Here is a 22,912-nt window from a genome sequence, read left to right as displayed (position 1 = left end):
CTGGGAGCCATAGGCAGGAGATGAGCTGCATTAAGGAGCAGCAGGGGGTAGGGGACTGTGGCTCTGAAAATGGGTGCCAAAAGGGTATCTGATACCATTAGACTTGAAAAGTTGCTGTGAAAGGCAGGGAATCAAATGGGACCAGTGTAGCAGCAAATGATTTATTTAATTCATTTGGCCCCTTTTCTGCACACAAATTAGCCATAGAGAGACTTCGTTTTCCTTTTTTTGTTCTGAATTTGCTTATTAATTTGCAGCAAGGGGGGCAGATTGATGCAGGCAGAGCTCAGAGCATCCTGCTGCCTGCACCCTGGGTGAAGGCAAACCCTGACACCATCCCCACACCACAGGGACTGCAACCACTGGCATCTCCTGCTCCCAGCTCCCTCCACGAATACTTTAGAGACAAACAGAAGGCTGCAGCCTCCAGGTCTTTGCTTCCAGGACTTTTCATTTACTGTAATTACTGAAGGATGTTCCCCCTGAGATAAGATCTGCGTGACATTTGCGCAGCCAAACCTCCTGCTCACACCCTCCAAACAGATTCACAGCAGCAAACAACAGAGTCCTGCAGCAGGAAACAAAGCTGCATCTCAGGGGAAACCGTGGGACAGCTCCCTCCAGCTTCCCAGGAATGAGTGCAGGGCTCAGGGAGCCACGGGAAAGCAGGATGAGAACTCGGTGCTAATCTGGGCTGGGAGGTGAGGAGAGCTGTCAGTACGCAGATTGCTGTGCCCCTAAAATCGAGCATAAATTTGGGGTGCAGTCTGATGTACCCTCATGCTGATGAGCCAAGGGATCCACTCTGGATCCCACAAACCCGTTTTCACGACCCATAAGAATCCACTGCAGCATCAGCCCTGTAAGGGGGTTGATGCCTACAGCGCCCACATTATTTAAAAACCTTAATAGTATTTGGAAATTACAGGCAAATGCTTCATGTTGACCTTCACTAAGGTGGCTGCAGTTTTCCACCTCCGTACAGTAAATCGGTGGGTAAATGAACACAGACTCAATTCATCATCAAATGTCAAGCCTGAGACAGAAAGACAGGAAATGATTTAAAAGCAACCAGCAGTTTAGAACTGCTGCAAATTTCTCATTATGGACCCGCAAACTGTTATGAAAAACTAATCTGTGTTCTAAGCTTTGGTCTGCCCAGAGCTGCCAAGGCCCCCCTCCTTCCACCACTCCCTTCACTTGGGGTGATTCCCACCTGACACCCCCAAAAGTATTTGAGCATCACCCCCCTTGGATGCCCCACATCTCCATCAAGCCATGTGGACTTTGAGGTGTGTTTTGTAAGCACCATCCCCAGGTGAGCATCCTTCCCTGGGGGTTCTTCTCCCCCAGGCCAGCTCCTGTAATATCCCCATGGCACTCATCCCCCCCCTCCCTGCAGGACCAACCAGGTAGTGAGGATGTGCTTTAAAAGTCCTTTACATCCCCTCCATTGCAGCTGAATTGGAGCACAACCACTACAGCTGAGAGGCTCCTCATGCTTCCTGCCAGACTCCTTTTGCCAGAGACACTAATAAAATGCATTTCCTCCAGCCAGTGTCTCACTTAAGGAACCTTCGCCTGGGTGTGATTGAGTGCACTTAATATAGTCGCTCTCACTGTAGAAAGGATTCTGAGCCTCCTATTTGACAGCCTTGATCTTAAAGAAATCCATTAAGAGCAGCTTTATCTCTGGGTTTTGTAACCATTAAATCAGGTTTTATCAAGTCAGTGATGCGCTTCCAGAGAGACAAGTGGGAGAAAGAGGGAATAAACCTCCCAAACTCCCACGCTGGGGCTGCTGGGCTGGATTTGGGTGACATGAAAATAACCAAGAGTTTGTCTCAGTGGAAAGCCCCCCAGAGTGATGCTGCCTGGCCAGCAGGTTGCAGGAGCCTTTGTTGGATGCTGCCGTGCTGCTTCCATGCGCCTCCATCAGCTTTTGGTTTGGCAGAGGCACTAAATACTCATTTCAGCTAATAAAGATGCCCGGTAATGTCATATTACAGGGCTGGCGAGCTCCCAGCAAATATTATGGTGAAGCTTTGTTTAATTAGAGGGTTCTCAGGCAGTCACAATTTCCTCCTCATAATAGGGAAAACAAGCTGGGTTTAAAAGTTTGGGCTGGCGGCAAACCCTACTGAGGCTTGGGCATCCTGACAGACAGTGTCCCAAAGGTCTTCAGCTGCTGCAGGAGCTTTGCCCCCAACTCCTACGTTGGCTTTTCTTTTTCTTACCTTATTTTCTCATTACTAGTTGCCATTTTTTCAGTTGCCCCTCCCTAGCCTGTGTGTTGGGGCCAGGTCTCCATGCTGTCCTTATTCCTCTGTTGCCATTTCAGCAATGCAGTGACACTCCAGTCCCCAAAAGGCCTCACCTGCAAATGCTCCAAGAGGGATAACACCCCCAAAAATTACTGAACCTATGGAATGGGCATTTCAATCCTTCCCTTCCCTGTACACCTCAGTGATGAGACACAAACCAAGATTTTTTAGGGCAAATTAATTCTGTCAATACTAGAACCAGTTTCCTTCCTGACATGAGTGCATATGAGGAGAGCACAACCACCAAGCTGCATGCCAGGCACGGGTGGTGCTTGAGTTCATTGTCATTAGCTGGGACTACTTCATTAACAAGTGGGAACCCAGAAAGCTGCCCCCATGAAGCAATTCCAACATCCATGGCCATAATGCCAAGCAGCTGGGACACAAGGCATTTGCATTTCCTATGGGGAAACTTTTATCAACTTTTCTTAATGACAGTTCTGTAGATTTTGGGCCACAGACATGCTGCAGAGAAGCAGGCAGCACCATTCAAGCACCAGCTCAGCTCAAGTCCCTGTGCTGGCATCCCCTGAATGCTGGCACATCATTCACTACTCGAGCTCCCTGTGCTGCAGGTACAGCACTAGCTCATTCATAAGCCTCAAGAAATATCGTTGTGTGAAAATGTAATAAAAATTATTCAGCTAATCTACTTTAATAACCCAACTTCGGGGCCTCTCTGTGCTGCAGACAGTATAATCATTTCTAAAATATGAGCTGTCATTTCCCATCAGTGCGAGGGAGGCAAAGGAACTCGGCACCCGACTTCATCGGGGCCACTAATTCACCAGCCTCAGGCCTGTGGAGAGTGAGGCAGCATTTCCAGAGCTGGTGGGCTGCCCTACCCCCCCAGTCCCACTTACAGACCCTGCCCTGACCCCCAGGATGCTCCAGGGGATGGGGGTGACTCAGGGAACCTCCAGGATTCATCTCCACAGGACAAGGATGCTGAGGATTTCCACCTCCCCAGGAAGAAAATGCTGCCACACTCTGACAGTTGTGCACAGCAATTTTTATGGATCAAGGATGAGTAAAAAGTATCAAAAATCCCATAGAACTGCCTTAGTGCGTACAAAACTCACCGTTGAATATAAAATACTTTAAAAATATTCCACAGAACCGAATCTGCAAACTTTTCAAGTTAAAAAAAGATTCAAAGTGCCTAAAATATCGTCACGCTTAACAAAAATATAGATCCTGCAGTCACAAAGTGCCGTAACAAACACATCCACTCGTCTCAATTTGTGTGGATAGAACAGCACTGGCAGTCACAGCAATGCCTGGGGATCCTGGTGACAGAGACTCCAGCCTGGCAAGGTGACAGCCTGGGGATGGGGTCATGGCCACCCTCAGACAGACACAGGCACACTTGAGGTGGTGCTGATGAAGCTGCTGGGCTGGCACAGGAACCTGCAGTGACAGGCAGGTGGCCTCACTGGTACAGGACCTTCACGCAGAAGGTCTCCTCATTCTTGTCCTCGTGGTCATTGATGTGAATCAGGATTTCCTCCTCACCCACAGTCTGGCTTGGGGCAAAGCGCAGGCCGATGGTGTACACCTCCCCTCCAGCCACCTGCAGGAGAGAGGGCCGGAGGAAACAGCAGCACCTGGCCAGGGTGGCTCTCACAGCTGGCACCCACCCAGCATCACCTGGTGTGGCCAGACAAGGGGCCTGACAAGGGAGGGTGCTGTCAGCAGGATGTTACCTGGAAGGAATCCTCCTTGAACTGCAGCAGGTCGGGGCGGTTGGTGCACAGGAAGTAGAGCCTGGGTGAGGGGTAGGGGTTGGTGTAGGTGATGCGCTTGTTGCAGCCTTTCCCACCTCCTGCAGGCAGCGAGATCTCAAACACCTGTGGGGCAAGCAGGGGCCATGGCAAGGTGGTACAGATAGCAGGGAGGGCAGCAGGAAAATGGGTACTCCCCCAAACCCACCACAGAGAATTGCCTCCCACACATTGCCCTCCCCTCCCACACCTCACATCTGCTCTGCCAGACAGCAGAAACAATCCAGCTTTGATCAAAAGGAGTAACAATTAATTACAAGCGCAAAGGAAAAAGGGCTGGGAGAACAGTGGAGGCTAACCAGCTCCTTCTCACTGCCAGGAAAAGCTGTGGTGCTCAGATAACTAGATGGACTTGATGACCCTGAACAGCCCCTTCCAGCCCCAACTACTCTGATTCTCTTAACACCCCATAGCACAAGCAGCATGTGGCAGGACAATGGAGCATCAGTGTAAATGCCAATCTGAACCTTTCCCAGTATCAAGGGGTTCAGGAAAACATTTTTAGAAGGAACGCATTAGCCAGGAAATCTAATTTTCTGTCTTCGAGGCAAGGCCTCTGCCAGCACAGCGCTAATCGAAAGCAGCATGCTGCAGCTCTAATTTCACAACTGGGAATACTTCTGAACTGCTGCTCCTCAGCGTGGGGCTGCCTCCAAAACAGCCTAAAAGACATTTTACCAGGGGCTTCAGTGAGATTATTCAAGTACCCCAAGGGCTAGATGTGTGTTTATGATGGCAAGCACCAAAAAAAACCACAGATGGAAAGAGAGGAAGAAGCAGAAGACAGCCTCAGGTTATTGGCTGAACTGCAACCACTGATCCGGTGCCATCACCACGTCTCGCAGTGGTGAGAGCTGCTGTACCTTGGAGATGAGAGGCTGCCTGCAGGACAGGCAGAGCAGCCAGGAGGACACCAGCTGGTGGGACTCCACATCCACCAGGTTGAGGTAGATGAACTTGCTCCCAGCGCGCCGTGGCCTCACGCCCATGTACAGGTCCTGAACGCCATTGGCAGGGAGGAGGAAGGCACCACTTGGATCCACCTGTGGAACAACACCTGGAGTTACAGCCACCCACAACAGCAGATCACAGCCCTGAGAAGTCCAGCTTGGAGCATCAATTAGACCCAACTGCTCTTAAAAACCTGCACCCCTATTCCACCAATATTGAATTCCATACCCCCCAGCCCCAGGAATACTCTGGGATTAATTCATTTCAGGAAGGAGAAAAGCCACTCAGGAACACCCAGGGCCTCCCAGCCCACAGGTTCCACCACACAGGCTTTGCCTGGGGAGCCTTTGTTTTTCTTTTACAGGACAGCAATGGAGTTTTTCTGCCTTTTATTATTCACATTTCCAATTACGGACGAACGAATTCTAAAGAAATTGAGAGTCTTCAGACAGTCTCATTAACGCAGATAATTTGCCCTCCGGGGTTTCACGCCAATGATCCTACACATGACAGCTCTAATCAAAAGATAATTATCACAAACGCTTTACAGCTCTCAGTTGTTCACAGTTCCATATGGGTTGCCTTTTACTTTCTGGAGGGGGCTTCTCTGGGCTGACCAAGGCCAGCCAGCCCCCAGCCCAGCACGGGGGTTACCTCCAGCTCCTGGGGGTGGGAGGTGAAGGCTTGCACCCTCCGTGGGGCTGCGGTGCCACGCAGCAGCAGGGAGAGGCGGGTGAGCTGCCCGGCCGTGCAGGTGACGTCCAGGCGCTGCAGAGAGTGCAGGTAGAACTGCCAGATCTGGACAGGTGCTGCCAGCCAGGTGTCCCTGTGCATGGACAGACACACAGGGCTCGCCACACACCATGGGAGTCAACGTTCCCCACCCTTTTTGGGGTCCTGCTACTTACGTATAAATAGCAACAAAGAACTTTTTGATCTGCGGGCTTGGTCCTCCAGCTACTTTGAGGAAGATGTCCTGTGGCTCACCAGGCCCCTGCATAGACAACAGAGCATTGTCCCAGCAGTTGACCAGCTAATGAGGACCCCAAGGATGTCCTCCCATTAATGGGGGAACTACCACCATCTCCCTTACAAAAGCAGATGCTTCGGTACCTCGTTAAACAGCATTATTAAGTTATTATACAGCTTGGCTGAGCTCTCCCAGTATTTTTAATTACAAAAGAGGATACAAATGACTATCGCATTCCAGGTCTGTATCTGTAATCAAATTTTGGCAAATTTTCTGCAAGTTTTCTAACAAGCCCTAATCCAATTACCATACTAACGCATTTCCACAACAGCAATTAGCAACTATCCCCCATTGCCATTCATATGGACATGCCCAAGCTTATTCTTCCCTTCCACCCCTTCCTGCTGTGGAGACAGCCCAGGAGAGTCTCCTGCTTGGGGAGGGAGTGGGATGGTGCAGGGCTGGACGTGGAACTGCCTCACTATCCCAGCATACTTCAGCAAGGACAGGCTTTGCTGTGCACCCCAAGGACACACCATCCCACCACGTGCTCCCAGCAGCTGCGGATACCCCGAGCAGCAGAAAGGTCTATCCCAGCCCAACAAAAGGCTGCTTTTCCCCAGTGTCTGAATCATCTGGTACTTGCTCAAAAGAACAAGCAAGCACAGGCTGCTGCATGATGCGATAAGGGGCAACGCTCAGCCTCCCCCGCCAAAACAATGCAGCTCCTTTAATTGGGAGTAGAAAGCAATTCCAGTTTCATCACTGCCACTGTGTCACTGCCACGGGCTGATACACGGGGATGCTCTGTGGTTGCACCCACATCAGCAGCTCTCTGCCAATCCAAACAATCTGCAGGAGAAGGACGTGAGGAACAGCAATGCCAAAGTGTAACATACCAAGGATTTGGTTTCACAAATGATGTCGGGGTCGCTGCAGCGAACGAACATCTCAGGCTGCCCACCCGGCATCCCCACTGGCGTGCCTGTGGACAAGGGACCAAGGAAACCACCTTCAGCTTTTCCTCTATCTGTGTCTCTCTCCTGCACCCCATGCAGCTGCACACAGAACTCCTCACACTAGATTACCAGCAAACCACAAGGGTGTAGGGAATTTCAGTTGAATTTAACAGAGAAAGATAGATGAAGAGCAACCAAGGAGCCCAGGGCCTTGAAGGGGTGAAGAAGGAACAATGTGCTCACTGGTTGCTGCTATGCCACCAGAAAGGCTCCACGAACTATGGATAATGACTATCAGGGAAGAGCCCAAGCTCTGCCAGGCACGCCAAAGACTCACCAGGGAGGGTGTGCCAGGGAGGCAGGCGAATGGTTTTCTTCAGGAAGGTCAGCTCTGGGTGGTAGAAGCGGAAGGTCTGGTCCACCACATGGGGCTGTGGCTCCACCTTCACCCGCAGGAGTGCAATGGGCTTCCCCCCGCTCACCTGGAAGGAGACCTGTCCCGGGGGCCAGCAGGAGAGGGATGGGGTTTTCCAGTGATTCTGCTCCTCCCATGCAGCCCCTCAAGCAGTGTTTCACCTGGCTTCCTAACCTGGATGAGCTTTGTCTGCTTGGCCCCACTCTTCCCAAGGGAGTGACTGTTCTCACTGGCACCGGTGCCCAGTCCAGCTGGCCCCTGAGGGGTGAAAGAGTGAGTTCCCTCAGGGCACAGCATTGCTACAGCTCCTGCTGTTCCCCATGGCTCTTCCAGCCTGCTCTGCATCAGCAAACACAGCCAAGGGGAACACTTTGTACCAGGAACAGCTCAAAACAAGGCCCTGTGCCTACCTGTGCCACAACCACAGCGGGGTCTGCAGAGAAGGTCTGGTATTTGAAGGGGATGTGGACAGTCTCACTGGGGCGCAGGTAGACCTGAGGCTTGAGGTCCTCACGGAGATGGAACATATCCTCTTCCACTGGTGTAACACTCTTGGTCAGCTCCTTGAAGTGACGCCACTCCCTCGGGTCCAGTATGACACTGGGACAGTGAGCAGCAGAGGTGTTGGTGAGGACTGGGAGGGAGCTGGTACCACCCTGGCATCTCCCCACACACACACAGGGGAGCTCCCACCTGAGCTCAGGGTGGTCGACCTCGATGGTCACAGTGTGCTGGATGCTGTATGGATTCTTCAGGGCAAACTCAAAGAACTCAGCTGTGCCCAGCACAGCGTGGACAGTGCGGGTGGCTGTGATGGTCTGGCTGAGCATCTGGTAGATGCTCTCTCCCTTGATGTGATCCCGGTAGGCATCAATGACCTGCAGGTCCCAGGCATACTGCTTTGGCCAGCCCTGCCAGGAGAGAAGGGACCACAGAAACACTGTGAGGGTCTGACCCCACCCCACACAGCACCCCCGTGCAGCCACACCACTGCTGTGTGCTGCAGCCAGTGGGTGGACATGGCCTCAGCTGAGGGTGACAGGGGGCCAGGCTCACTTCTGGCCGGCGGCTGCGCAGCGCGGCCTCCAGCTCACTGTCCACATCCACCAGCCTCCGTGCCCACGCCGTCCGCCTGCCTGCGGGGACAGATCACCATGGCACCAAGCAAGGCCCCCCAGATAGTGCAGCCCCCAAGAGCTCTGCAATACTGCAGGGCTGGGAAGGGGAGCAGCAGAGGGGGCAGCTGACCCACAGCTGGCACTGCAGCAGCAGGAACCTTGCCCACCTCAACCCACAGGGGGACAGCCAAGCACCAGCAGGACTCACCTCCAGGAATGTTCAGGGAGGACCAGTTACCACCTGGGATGATGACAGTGCTGTCTGGTGCAGTCACAATGTTGGAATGGGATGGCAGCTGCCCTGGGGTCTCCTCGCATGGGTGACCTGCCACAAGCAGAGACAGGAGTGAGTGGAAACCATCCCTTTTCATTGTTATAAAATCTACTGCCAATTTTTACCCCCCTGCAGCTCTGTTCAGCCAAGTTACACAAGCAGGAAGGAATATCTGGAAACCAGTGATGCCCTAAGAGTCCCACATGCTCCCCAGAGCCTGTTCTGTCACACAGTCACCTGCTCAGGGATGGAGCAGAACAGAAAGCAAACACCAGGCTAGGCCCCTCACTAACACCTACTTTCATTTCTGTGTTCTGCCTCCCCCAGCATGGCCACATGCTGCTGCACCAGTGCCACAAAGGCTGCACCAAGTGGAGCCACACAAGGCTGTAAACCCAGCAGGTATTTGCCCAACCTACACATTCTGTTCCCATCCTTCAGTAAAGGGTACCAAGCTTTGCCATCCTGTTTCTAACAATATTTTGAAATTTAAGAAAAAAAAGAAGATGGGAAAAACACCAATCAAAGGCAGCTGATGTCCTGGCACAGCGGCTCTAGCTCTTCCCTCCTTCCCTCTTCTTTGTCACTATGTGAGTTAAACCACTCCCTGGGTTGTGGATCTTAGATTCTCCTTCCCAGGAGCTTATCGGCCCTTTGCAGGCAAAGTATGGAAATGACGATTTAAGATATCTTATATGGAGTTAATCTCTCCTCTGAAGATAAGATTTTAAAACCTGGAGTCACTGCACATTTATAGGACACAGAATTAAATACATAAAATAAAAGCAGCCAGCAGGTTCTGGGAAGGATGATGTCCCCACAAGCCTGGATCTCCCTCAGGTACAACCCTACACATGCTTCTGGGGCTTTGGGCCGTATGAGCAGTGGGTTCTCACCAACATTGGCCAGGCAGAGGTGGAGGCAGCCCCTCAGAGCCACACGGACAGCGAGGGGCCGCAGGGCGCCGTGCCGCAGCGCCTCCCGGCCCAGCACCGCCCCGTCCGCATCGTACTCGGCCGTGGCCACCTCCAGCTCGTGGTAGGTCCTGACAGATGTCTGGCCCTGGCGCAGAAGGGGCTGGGGACATGGCAAGGACAGACAAGGTGCAGTGAGTTACTGAGGAGTCTGGTCTGCAGGGATAAGGGGTGTGAGTATGAATGGCACTGGATGTCCTGGCTCTGCAGGGCTTAGTGCTAGAATAGTGCCAGAGTTACAGGGAAGGGCGAAGAAAGTTAATGCTTTGTCATCACTTTGGAGGAAAAGATAACAAATCCTGTGATTAGGGATTTGTCAAGCTGACATCAAACTCAGTTGCACAGAGGGGCTCATAGCATCTCCATTACTGAAGACACAAGGACAATGCAACAGCACCTTGAGACAGGACCAAAGGGAGAGCTGGGCTCTTCCCTAGCACTCCACACAGGCAGGAAGCCCTTCAGCACTACCAGCCACAGGAAAAGACATTCAATCTAACCAATACCTCCAGTTTAATGGCAGCAGACCCAACATGGAGGAGGGAGTCTCCATCCCAGACATCAATCTGGAGGCTGTGCTCTGCCAGGTAGCGCAGGAACCAGCGCTGCTCCCCGGGCCGCAGGAAAGCTGGATCCACCATGTACTTCAGCTGCAAGCCTGGCTGTCCTGCAAGACACCACACTGTCACAGACATGGCACTTGGATTGGTGGGAAACCTCAATGTGTACCTCATGCAAATGACACTCTGTGTTCTACCTCAAACTTTGGATGTTTTGAATGTTTTTCATTATGTGCAAACCAGCAGAGGTTCGCTATTAACAGACATGAACCCATCCCTTGGGCCAGAGGCAAGCCCTCATCCACCCAACAGAAGAGAAGCAGCCACAAAGGGATGCTAAAACCAGAGCTTACTGTTTAGGGTCCCATCCTCGTTGACACGGACAAGGAGCTGTGCAGGCGCAGCCAGCCCGGCTGCCAGCCCCCTGTCTGTGCTGACCAGCTGCAGCCGGGGTGTGGTGACTGGTGGGAAACGGTAGAACTGGAAGGTGAGGAAGACAGTCCTCGGCCACAGCCCCTCCACACTGCCCTGGGCATCCCTTGAGAAGAGAGAGAGGTTTGGGTTACTTGTGGCACAGCACTGCCACTCTGTCACGAGCTCCTCGTGCATTTGGCACATGCCAAGAGGCAGAAGATTGGCAGCACCACAAGTATTTGGACTCTTCTGAAGACAGCGGCCATACGGTTTGCCTTAACTTTCCAAAAAGCTTCATAATTCCAGCTGTCTCCTGCCATATGCTGTGATGGAGGCGCCCAGCAAAGGCAGCGTGCTACCTTCCCACAGCACACTGCCAGTCATAGAAAAAACAGAAGCAGGGTATTATCCAGCCAAAGTCACCCCTTGGGTGCCAACTTCCCCAACTCCATTTGCATTTCTGGAGAAGCCCTGCATTAATGAGCTCTGACATCACATTGTGGCTCATGGATTCAATTTAAAATAACTGGATTATGACTTAAAAGTGCCTGGGAAGGACAAAAGCATGTGCTAAAAGAAACGGCACCTCTGCAAGGACATCTCCTGCCCAAGCAGCAAAGAAGCTTGGAGGAATTTGGAAAGGACTGTCCAGGAGACCACGAGCTGCCATCCCACCTGCCAAAAGCCAGGAACTGCAGGACTATTTCATTGCCTTGCAGAGGGTCAGCTTCCTCCAGCCGCAGGTTGAAACCGCCCACCACTGGCTCTGAGATTTCCACTGGCTCCTGGTTGCGGTCCAGGACGTCTGGAAAGCCGGCAGCGTGCAGGCGTGCCAGGGCAGCACGAGAGAGGGACACATGGGAACTGACAGAGAAATAGGGATCAGCTCCACTGAAGAGGCCATGGGGACCCTGGCAGGGCAGGTGATGGGGTCACAGGAGCCTAGGGAGGGCTGAGCATCACCTGCATGCCTGCAGCCCCACAGCAGCCATGGGCAGCTGCAGAGGGGTGAAGGGCAGCGCCTGCAGCTGGTCGTTGGCACAGGGCTCTGCGTCCGGCAAGCCCAGGTCGGCCTCCAGGTGGGTGATGCCCCCATCCTGCTGCAGGGTCTGGCCTGTGCCCCGTGGCGAGGCCACGAGCTGGGACACCGACAGCTGGTGAGAGAGTGGCAAGTGTGAGCACCCGCAGCCCCCTGAGGCAATCCTTGTGGCAAGCTGAGCCAGCAGTTCCTCTGTGCTAAAGGAGCTCAGCCACCACGTGCCCCAGAGTTGTCATTCCACCAAGAAGTGGTACAACTTGGCCACACAAGGGTTTGCACCTCTGCTGCTGCTTCCCTGCTGCTCGCTCCCTGGCAAGAGGAATGATGAGCACATGCAGCAGGAAGATCAAACTGCTTAATGCAGCCTTATGAGGCATTTCATTTCATCAAAAATATTTGCGTGCCTTGATTCCTGCATCAAGATATAAAACAGCATAAAGAGGGCTCTCAGTATTCACAGCTCTCCTTAAATCCTGGGAGCTCTGCACGAACAAACCGTGTGTCACTGTCAGCACATACCAGGGACAACAGCACCCAGCAAATCTGGGCTGTCAAAAACCAGAGCTGCCCTCACTCCTGGGGTGTGAAAAGAGCAAAGGGAACCTCTCCCAGCACATCACAGGCAGGAGCTGGTTTGCTGCCTGGAGGAGGTGGAGTTGAGGACACTTAGTGCCTCTTGGCTGCAGCAGACAGGAAAACAGGCAGGGGATAGATCCAGAAACACATCCTACACGTGGGCCATGCCCTGGGGAATGCTGCTGCCCACCACCCACATCCACTGGTGCATGTGACACTTACCCCTGGTCCCGGTGGGGAGACCGGTGCTCGCCGTGGGGTTGGCACTCCTGTGGAGAGGCACAGGAGAGATGCTGTAGAGCAGCCATCACCCTCAGGCCCCATAACTGCAGCTGCACCCACTGCCACCAAACCTGCCCTATCCTCCCACCAGCCCTTTCCAATTTTAGAGGCGAAGGCAGCGCAGTGAACCAGCTTATCATCACCCAAACACTTCTCTTGACTTATTTCCCAATAAGACTGCTGCTTGGGGGTTAACACAGCACATCTCCAGATCCATCCGTTATTTTGTTGTGAATCAGGCTAACTCTGCCACAAACAGCAGCTCCCCCATCCCCTGACAGCACCGTGGTGCCCCACAGCCACGCAGTGCTGCCTAAGTGGGATGCTTAATGAGACGTGAAAGTTTTAGGATACTTAAGGTTTTCATCGCTTCTCTGTTATTTTTTGTCACTCCCTTCAACTGCTCGAGCATTTGTGCCCCGAAACGGTGGGAGCTTTATTGTGTTTATATTTGGCTGCTCTCTCATGCTGGCACAGCTGAGCTCGTGGAGCTGCGGGTCCCTCGCAGCAGAGCAGGGGCACAGATGTTCCATCTCTGCATCCACGTGATGCTGAGACCTTAATTTGTTTTTCCCCACCACATATATCCTAGTTATTTCTTGCTGGCTGCTGTATAAAGGAAATCACCCTGTTTTCCTAATGCCTAAAATACTGTTTCCTTCCAGTTAGGATGGTTTTGGCTGGCATTAAGAAGAGGATGGACAGATATAGCAGCAACACCAGCATCTGAGCTGACAGAAGAAGTTCTTGGCCTCCCCTGGGCCAGGCAGCAGCACATCTTTCAACAGAACTCTACAAAAAGTTAACCCAATAGTCTCTTCAGCACCTTGGAACACAAGCTGGAGGGGCACAGCTCCAGGACCACCACTGCACTTGGAAGCTCTCCCTGGTGCCATAAGCCCTCTGGAGCTGGGAAATGGCAGAGAGTTTGTCCCTGAAAATAACCCTGATGAGGATCTCCCCTCATCAGGGACACAGCTCACAGCCCAGCACACTCCCCCAAGCCAGAGCACTCCAGACCATCATCAGGTTGGAAGCGCAGTGTCAGTATTTGTTTCTCTCTCCCCTCACCACACCTCAACTCCATCAGCATCCCAGCCACCTACAGCTGAAAGGCACCAGGAAAAACTTTTCAAGCAGCACCAGGAAGGTATCAGTCATGATGCAGCCTGTGCTGCAGGGAGATGAACCCCACATACCCTGACATTACCACACCCCTTCACCTCCACCTAAGGCTTTCCTCTCCAAAGCCCCTCCTAGCAGCAATCCTGCCTCCTCACCAGCAGAAACACAGGATTTGTCACAGCAAAGCCATGGTGCCACTGCCATCTTGTGGAAGGTACCACAGCACTGGAGCTGGCATAGAGCAGCAACCCACCATAATGGGCATTGCCTGGCCTGGAAGGTGGCACTGAGTGGCTCACCAGAATGCTGGGGAGATATGACACACACTGAAACATTGCCTGGTATCCAAAGCATCACCCTGAGACAGCTGGGAACCCAGAAGGAGCAGCACTGCAAAGAAAGGGGAGTTTGCTTCCCACCAATCAGAAAAGGGGGATCAGAGAGAAACAAGCCAAAGAGGATTTTTATGAGCACAGTGCATGGACACAACCTCATGCCCAAACACAAGCCCACAGCATTTTTCTTTCCATCTCTAATAGAGCAGAGGGGTGCTAGAACCCCAACCACATGGCCCCCCAAACTACAGACAGATGCACCTCTGCACCTGCTCTTCCCCAGCCAGGCACTTGCACATCCTGCACACATCAACCCAACCCAGGCTGCTGTCACACTCCCTCAGTGGTGGCACAAACAGATTACTTATCCCCAGCCTATGACTGACATCTTTCTTGTCCCCATGTCTGGAGAGACTCTGAGTCCAGAGAGAGAAGCAGCAGTACCTGCAATGAGAATGTGCTGCTGGTGTGGCCACTGGGGCAGTGCTGGCAGCCCCTGAGGATTTTGCACATGGCTCAGCAATACTATCACATGGGAATTTTCCAAGTTAAAAAGTAAGAGCTGAATTCAACTTGACAAAAACTTGCTTCACTCCAGTAATTCATAACTAGCTCGCTGAAACTCACTGAAGTCTTGTTTTCTCTCCCGAGCAGACACCAGTGCCACACTCTATATTTTAAATGTCAGCGATCTGGAAAACACTCACTCAGCGATGGCGTAGGAGGCTTCAACTCATCCCTGTCTTTACATAGGATCTCTGCAGCAGTTACATGATGTTCTTCCGAATCAGTGGAAACATGGAATTGGACAGTCCCAGACTCCACGTGCTTCCCCTGAAGTTGGCAACAAAAACCTTTTCAGACAGCGCGTTACACGCAGCCTCCTTCGTGCCTCCGACAGCAGCTCCCTCACCCTGAGGCCAGAGGCAAAGCTGCCAGGGCCAGCACACCCTTCCTTACCTGCCGGGAGTTGGGTGGGGTGCGGTAGACCAAGGCTTGGCAGGGGCCACGGCGAGCGCCACCACGCAGGGGCAGGACCAGGTGGGTGTCACCGGCGCTGGGGACAGGGCTGCAGACAGCCCAGCGCACCGAGCGCATGTCGGCCTCGCCGCGGGCACTGCCCCACGCAGCCTGGGGAGGGGGAGCACAGGGAGCACCAGGCAGCCCCACCTCACTGCCAGGACCTGGGAATGGCTGCTGCCACACAGGCACTGGCTCTCATATCCCACCACGCCTCCTCACACCCGGTTCTGGCATCACAGAAGACACTGCTCTTCATCCCATAATGGAGACATTTCACTTTCCAGGACTTTATGCCTGTAACCCCTCCCTCAAGCAGCTACATGAAGGGATATGTGTTGGACCCCCACCCCTGGCAGAGGAAGAAGGTTTCCACTTACCCAGTGTATCCACTGCCTCCCTCAAACCGAATGAGAGGCACAGAAACAAGAGAGGGATCTGCCAGCACCCACCATCCCCCTCACAGCTAATTATGGCACTGAGGACAAGGACAAGGTGATCAGCTTTGCAAGCAGCTTTGGGATTAACCACTCTGCCCCAGGACTGCACCACAGGGACTGGCTGCACTGCTGCCCCAGACAGCACTCCCCACAGAGCCAAACAGATCTGCCTCTGCAACCCCAAATCTCTGTGGAACTTTGGGTTCAGCTTTCCAATGGAGCTGGACCCAACAACTTCCAACAGCACAGCTCAGTGTCTCCCTTCTCTGCACAAATACCTCTGGTCTGGCACATGCATCCTGCTTTATAAACACCCATTTCCCCCACTTTGGCTCTGGACAGCTTAACAAAAGGCATTTGCTACATTTTCAATGAACATCTCAGTGGGATGATTAAAGCCTCCTAACAAACATTTGGCCATCAATTCAGCCAGCCAGGAGCTGATGGCTCCAACAGCACAAGGTCTCTGGAGCGGATACACAGTACTCATTGAGCTGAGTTTAACCTGCAGAAAGGTTAAACTAAGATGTGAGTAAATGATCAGTAAGCAGGTGAGAGTATATCGATTGCAGAGACCACCCTCAGAGATCTCTCCTGCCTTTACAGTTTGAAAGCATCAGGCTGAAGCAACCAGAAAAAACTCAGCATTTACAGCAAAAACAAAAGAAAAAAAGGAGCAGGACAGGTTAACCTCGCTTCAGCATAAATGCCAAATTCTAAAGAAAAGCCTTTTTGATATTACAAAAAAAGCTGAAATTTTCCAAATTAGTTTGCCAGAACACTATAGGAATGCTACAGGCTATATTCCTCTATCTACATATAAACAGTAGAGAAACAGAACCACATGTAATTAAAATAATTTACCAAACCATGCAGGTTGTTTTGTGCAGTGCTGTGGAAGGCACCTGCAGACTTTGCAGGGCTCTGCATTACACAGCATAGCCATGCAACAAGGAGCTACTGTGACTTGGAGAAGCAGGATAGTGAAACAGGCAGAGGAAGGAGTTTCTCAGCAGGGCTCACTCCTCCAAAATGGATCCCTGCTCTTTCACAGGCACACACATTCTCAGCCCTACCTTCCCACCAGCTCTCCCCATGCTGCAGAAGACATATTCCAGTTGGAAGCAGATCCCAAAAGCCGGGTGAGGAACCATTTCACTCAGCTGGATGCGGCTCCTCAACACTAGGGCTTGACCTGCATCCCTGTGCAGGATGGAGAAATGGTTACGGGAGGCATTTGAGGCAGGAGAGAAGCATCACTGGCAGCAGACAGGCTCTCCCTTACCTGGCTCCAGAGCTGGACACCCTCTGGCAGCCACCTGGTGACAATTCCACGTCTGGCACCAGCACAGCCACCTGCGGTGCCCGGACGAAGCGCAGGCCATTGTGGACACCAACGTGCAGCCGCCGCTCCCGAACCACCACCTCTTCACCATCTGGTGCAGAGTTAGCCTGTGACAGGAATGTTTCCCACCTTGGGCAGCACTCCCTGTGCTGACCACAGCCAGAAGAATTCAGGCAACCCTTCAGAAACTCAAGAAGCAGCACCTATTACCCCAGCAGATAGATTTGTCTTTATGGCAGAATTGGAGTAAATCTGGCAAGAAAGGACCTGGCCAGTGGCCACTCCAAAGAGATGGACTCGACACTCACTGCATCTCATCTCTGTATTTCCCACAGCAAAGCAAACCCAAATTCTGATTATGAGTGTCTGGATGTTCAAAACAAAGCCCACACAGAGCACACATGTACTAATCCAATAGGGAAACAAGCTGAACACTTCACAGCAAGAAAAAAAATTGGAGACTCCAAGAGAAACAAATGCATGAATATCACTTACCTGACACTCTTCACCCCACCCATAATTCCAGACACTAGAATTACTGCTCTACACTGTGCCTTCCCCTGCCTCAACCACATTGGCAGTACCTAGAATCATGGAATCACAAAATAGTTGGGGTTGGAAGAGACCTTAAGGATTATCTTGTTCCACCCTCTACCATGGGACACCTTCCACTACAGCAGGTTGTTCCAAGCCCCGTCTAACCTGGCCTAGGACACTTCCAGAGATGGGGCAGCCACAATTTCTCTGGGCAACCTGTGCCAGGATTCCACCATCCTCACAGCACTCTACTCACCTGAAGTAAGCGATCACTGTTGAGTAAATCCAACAGCTCCTCCTCAAACTCCTCCAGGGAAGGGTACAACTGGATGAAAAGCCTCTCCAGATTGCAGGTGACCGTCTTCATCAGCTGGGGCTTCTGCAAGCAGTCATCTGAAAGACAAGGTGGTGCCCACAGCTTTCCCAAGCAAACAGAAAGCCACCACTGCTGTGTTGGGGGGCTCTGCAGTGCCAGCAGTGGCACTGTCCACTCAGCTTCTGAGCATGGGCCTGAACACCTGCAGGGACTCAGCTGCTTTCAAGACCCTGCTCAGCTTCCATACCAACAGCTACTAGCCCAAAGCCATCAGCAATAGGTTTTCCAGGCAGGAAGCTGAAGAATAACTCAGCTGTACAACTCTAAGGAATTTTTTACTCTCTGAATCTTCAGCACACGTATTTTAATTGCAAAAGCTCAAAGGGCAATGTGCCATAGGAAGAGATTAACAAAAGCTGAGTGGGCAAAAGCTCTTCCCCCCCAAACCTGCCAGGCCCCAGAGATGCTGAACCAGTCTCTGAGTTTAAACAAGCTGCAAAAGCTATTTCTAAGATTCCACTGAACGACTGTAATTAATCCAACCATCACTTATCCTTAGTAGCTTCCCAGGAGCAAAGTAATTAACGGACAGGAAACTGACTGAGCCATTTTGACAGATTCCAGACTGAGCTCTGAGCATGAGGACTGTGGCCCCACACAGAGGGGATGCTCTTGACAAGGGGAGACACTGCAGAGAAACCACTGTGCTCCCAAAATCCCATCCCAGTGCCCTGCCTGCTCTGCCCACAACCTCCCAGGAGCCCACTGCCTTAAAGCAGGAGCAGTACAGGTAGAGGGAAAGGGAAAGAGCCCTTACCTGCATCTCCACGTGCTGGCAGCAAACCAGGAACAGTCTGCAGCCCAGATATCAGCAGGTTTTCAGGAAGGAGATGAAATATCGCCTCCAGGGGCTGGTGGGATTTCAGGGCATACTGCAGGTGGCTCTTCTCCATCACTGTCATGTATTTGTTCTCTGAAGAAAATAAAACATCCAAAATGACCAAAACTGGGGAGACAGCTTCACAGCCCCAATGTTCAATGAATCATTATCTGTGAGTACATCTGCTAGGAGCAAAGAAAAAACTGTGTTTGCCCTGCCAGGCCATTCCCAGCTGGCAGTAAGGCACATCCACTGAGCAGTACCAGGGCACAGATCATGTCTCACATCAAGACACATACAACACACATTTGGGTAAGAGAAGCCACCAAGAAGGGACCATGCCTGGCTGCTGCTTACTTTCCACAGGGTCCTGGAAGCGTGGGTGCAGAAGGGCACGTGGTGTCCCATGGTACAGCTTCAGCCTGAAAGCAAAGAGCAGATGTGCAGCAGTCAGTAAATCCACCCTGAAGCACATTTCTATCTTCCATAAAGGCCCTGCTCAGCAGCAAAACCCACCCAACTCATGTGGGAAAAACCCTGTCCTTTAGGGAAGGGACAGGCATCCCTTCCAAACCCATCACTGCTTCCCCAGAGTGAAGAATTCCAGGATTCTAAATGCTGGCTCTGTTTCTGCAGCCCCAGGACCACCCTTCCCTCCACCCCCCAAAGCAGCCATGCACATTGCCACCTCAATTCCTAGTGTGACTGTCACACAGCAGCAGGGGAACCTACGCTCTGTCCTCAGTGGTCGGGTTTGTCACCTCTGATCCATGAAAGAGGGGGATGAGACCAAAACCGCAGGAAAGATGCTGAGAGCCCCCATCCCCTTTCCCAGCTGTCATTACCACTTCCACGACAGCAGCAATGCCAGGGTGGTGCAAGGAGGTGTGGAAATAAACGACCTGGAACAGGAAAGGAGAGAGATGGGTTATTTCAGAGCTGGCAGTGGCAGCTGCAGGCAGAGCAATGCCTGTTGTGCTGGGATACTCAGTGGCACAACGAGAACATCCATTAAAACTTCCAGACAGAAGGAAATGGCAAATTACTTCTGGTTACAAAATTTAATGGCAAATTACTGCTACAAAATCTCAGTCCTTAAGTCTCAAGCATCATCTTTTTTTTTTTTTAACTATTTTTTTTTTGCCAACACCTGTTTTCCAGAGTAACTCACATACTGCAGACCCCAAATGGGCTTCAATGCATCCCAGAGCTACAGCACCAGAGCAGGAAAAAGGAGCCAGAAACCTTTTTGGGGAGGGACATGGGAATAGCCTGGACCTAAGGGCAGGAGGGGACAGGACACAGGTCATTTCCACAGGACAGAATTTAAAGCTAGGTTAATTTTTCTATTAAAAACTCATTACCACAGTGTTTCAGGGAAAATGTTGACAGCAATATGGGCTGTCAGGAAGGAATAACAGAGAGTGACATTTCCACATCAACCCTGGGACACAAATCATTATTCTATTAGCCTTTATTGCAAGGTGCTGGATTAATGAGCCTGCAGAACAAGGCTCATCCTGCAAAGGCACAGGGAGCCCTGACAGGGGATCACCCATGCCACTGAGCTCAGGGCTCCTCCTGAATGCACACAGTGGTTTCTGTCATTGCACTCTTATCCTCTAGATCCTGAGGACAAACCCACCACATGAGCAGACAATGATCCCTCTCCTCACACCTTCTTGCTCTGGTGAGCCTGGCAAGCATGCATGCAGCACATGCAGGCAGAGGGGCAGTGACCTTCCTCCTTCCTTCACCTGTCACAAATCAATCCCAGTTCTACCTGAACTGCTCCTAACAATGAGCTGCTGACTTTCCCACGTTGGAAGATCCCACCCCACATGGAGATCACCCCTCTTCTGTCAGACCCCAACCCCTGCAGGGATGGGCCATGCAGTTCAGCCACCACAGAGGCTGCAACACAATCCCCCAATACCCCAAAATTCCTGCTCCCAACTACATGGCAAACACCCAGGAAGCCTGCAGATGCTGGGAATGTATTTGGAAAGGCAGCTCCTCCCAGCATTCAGCTCTCTCTGCAGCACTCTCTGCCCTAGTTTTAATCAATCCCTCTTCAAAACAAGCTGGGGTGGGACAGCACTGAAACACCTGGGAGAGAAACGCACATATCAACACCCCTCAATGTCACTGCCAATGTAAAGGAAGGAGGAGCACAGGGCTGAGCTGTGCTGCACTTCACCTGCAGCACTGAGGAGCTCCTGGACACAGGAGCTATGAATTGGAAAACAGGGATCATGCTACAGGGCAGCAGGATCTCCCCATTTAGGGACATGTGCTGGTATCAGCGGCGGATGGAAGCATGGCTTTGGGAGAGTTTAGCTCCCAGAAAAGGAGAGAGAAGCTCTGTGCAGGAGGGTAGGCAGCTGCTCCTTCCCTTCCTTCCCACTTGTGAGGAAACACTGCTCTCTGTCGCCAGCTCTGAACACAGCAGGGACACATGCTGGCACATTGCTGCTCCCACGGTGGCACCAGCCTCAGAGCAAACCCAGCACCCCAGCTCTCCAACACACCACACACAAAACTTAATAAATGGGCAGTGCCTGGGATGCACCCAGGGCAAAAAGGCCAGGAAGTGCTGGAATGGAAAAGGGTTTGGTTCTGTGTTTCCCCAGACCCCTGGCAGCCCCCACCTCATTGAAGGTCGCCCTGGCTGAGCGTGGTGGGACAGTGCTGGCAGCTCGCCAGCTGCTCCTCCATGTCTTCCCAAAAAAGTGGTGGTAGGTGGCATCGAAGAGGGAGAGGCGCAGCTGGTACTTGGTTCCCTGCAAGGCACAATAACCAGCTCTTGGGATGATCAGGGACAGGCCAGCTCTGCGTCCACAAAGCTCAGAACACACTTTGGTAAGAGAGAAAATTCCCGTTTTCTAAGGGATGCCCAAATAAAGCACATGGCCACAGACAGCTTGATGCATTTCTACAGAATCTGCCTCCAAGCCAGGGGCTGATGGAGCAAAGGCAAAGTGCGAAAATTGAGCATTAAGCACAGAAGAAACAGGCAATTGATGTTAAAAATGCTATCCAGAAAATTTAATTTAAATATACTTACCTCAACTAAGAAAAAACTAAGGAAAAATTAATTAAATCCTCACTCAGACTTAAAGGAAATAAGGCATGGGACTGAAACAACTTTGTGCTTCCGGGAGATTTCCAGTTAGTTCCCCCCAAAACCACCTTATTTTGAAAGCCACCATTGGGAGCTCAGGCACACACACATGGACAGGAATGCTGAAAGGGGCTTATAAAAAAGACGGAGAACATCCATAGAAAGTGACAGAATTGCGGGGGGGACGACTAAATTGAAAGAGGAGCAATTTAAGTTTGATCTTAGGAAGAAATTCTTTTTTGTTAGGGTGGTGAGGCACTGGTACAGGTCATCCAGAGCAGATACAGCTGCTCCATCCCTGGAAGTGTTCAAAGCCAGCAGGTTGGAAAGGGCAACCTGGTCTAGTGGAAGGTAGCCCTGCCCTGCAGGAGCGTGGAAGGAGATGATCTGGAAGGTCCCAAACTATTTCAGGATTGTATGAATAGTGAGACTCGGCATAAACAACGGGCGCAGCAAGGCGGGACCGATCGCCCCTACCTGGGAGAAGGCAGCGCCGTGCAGGTACTTGAGGACGCAGCGGAAGGCGGTGGAGCGGGGCGGGGGCCGGGCCCGGCGCCGCTGCGGGTGCGGCGGCAGCTGCAGGTGCTGCCGGAACACCCGCTCCCACTCGCCCATCGCCTCCCGGGGGTCGCCGCTGCCTCCCGGCGCCAGCTACGGCGGGCGCGGGGCTGGAACACCAGGGGACACGCACCCTGCGGGAACACAGCCACAGGAACGCGCACAGTCAGCACGCACAGCCCCGCGCAACAAACACACGTGGCCGGCACGCACCCGCCTGGGGATGCGCGCGGGTACAGCCAGGGCAGGGCCGGCCCGTGGCCGCCCGCCCACGCACCCACAGGATCGCGGTGCGTGGGAGCGGGGCTGGAACCGACCCCGTCCCTCAGCGCCCGCACCCCCCCCGCTCACTCACCGCGCCCCGACGCCATCTTCACGGGCCTAACCAACCGCGCGCCGGCGCGAGGGGGGGGTCGATGAACGCGCTGCCGCCGCTCGCCGCCCAGCTGCCCACTTCCTGCGCCCCATAGCCGGCGCAAAGCTGTGACAGTCTGCGTCGACACAATCCCAGAGAGATCGAGCCTCGCGCAGGATGCGGCAGCAGGACGGAAGCGGCGGCGGCCGCGGAGGCCGCCCCCTCCAGCGCGAGTGG

The 22,912-nt window shown here is 52.6% G+C and overlaps 1 protein-coding gene across 3 annotated transcripts; it reads right to left on the bottom strand.

Moving 5' to 3' along the window:
- Positions 1-3,315: 3,315 nt before the first annotated feature.
- On the bottom strand, positions 3,316-22,810 carry NPHP4 (nephrocystin 4). Of its 3 annotated transcripts, none has more exons than XM_079326194.1 (29): positions 22,676-22,810; positions 22,240-22,454; positions 21,290-21,421; positions 19,371-19,540; positions 18,996-19,060; positions 18,576-18,731; positions 17,699-17,835; positions 16,846-17,012; positions 16,637-16,763; positions 15,061-15,231; positions 14,808-14,934; positions 12,581-12,627; positions 11,707-11,897; positions 11,419-11,607; positions 10,683-10,867; positions 10,276-10,436; positions 9,692-9,872; positions 8,730-8,846; positions 8,460-8,539; positions 8,097-8,314; positions 7,814-8,003; positions 7,578-7,661; positions 7,326-7,482; positions 6,929-7,014; positions 5,968-6,053; positions 5,714-5,885; positions 4,972-5,151; positions 4,031-4,174; positions 3,316-3,897 (listed from the first exon to the last, which is right to left on the bottom strand). In XM_079326194.1, exons 2-29 carry the CDS (start codon positions 22,375-22,377, stop codon positions 3,757-3,759), a joined length of 3,999 nt encoding a protein of 1,332 aa, XP_079182320.1. In that variant the 5' UTR covers positions 22,378-22,454; positions 22,676-22,810; the 3' UTR covers positions 3,316-3,756. The 3 variants fall into 3 exon arrangements, with proteins under 3 accessions (XP_079182320.1, XP_079182321.1, XP_079182322.1); XM_079326195.1 differs by lacking the exon at positions 22,676-22,810 and adding an exon at positions 22,534-22,609; XM_079326196.1 differs by lacking the exon at positions 7,578-7,661.
- Between the last annotated feature and the right edge of the window lie 102 nt (positions 22,811-22,912).

This window comes from Erithacus rubecula (genome assembly GCF_903797595.1).
Source record: "Erithacus rubecula genome assembly, chromosome: 24".
In the NCBI taxonomy this organism is placed as follows: domain Eukaryota; kingdom Metazoa; phylum Chordata; class Aves; order Passeriformes; family Muscicapidae; genus Erithacus; species Erithacus rubecula.
This window is presented reverse-complemented; position numbering and strand designations above follow the sequence as displayed.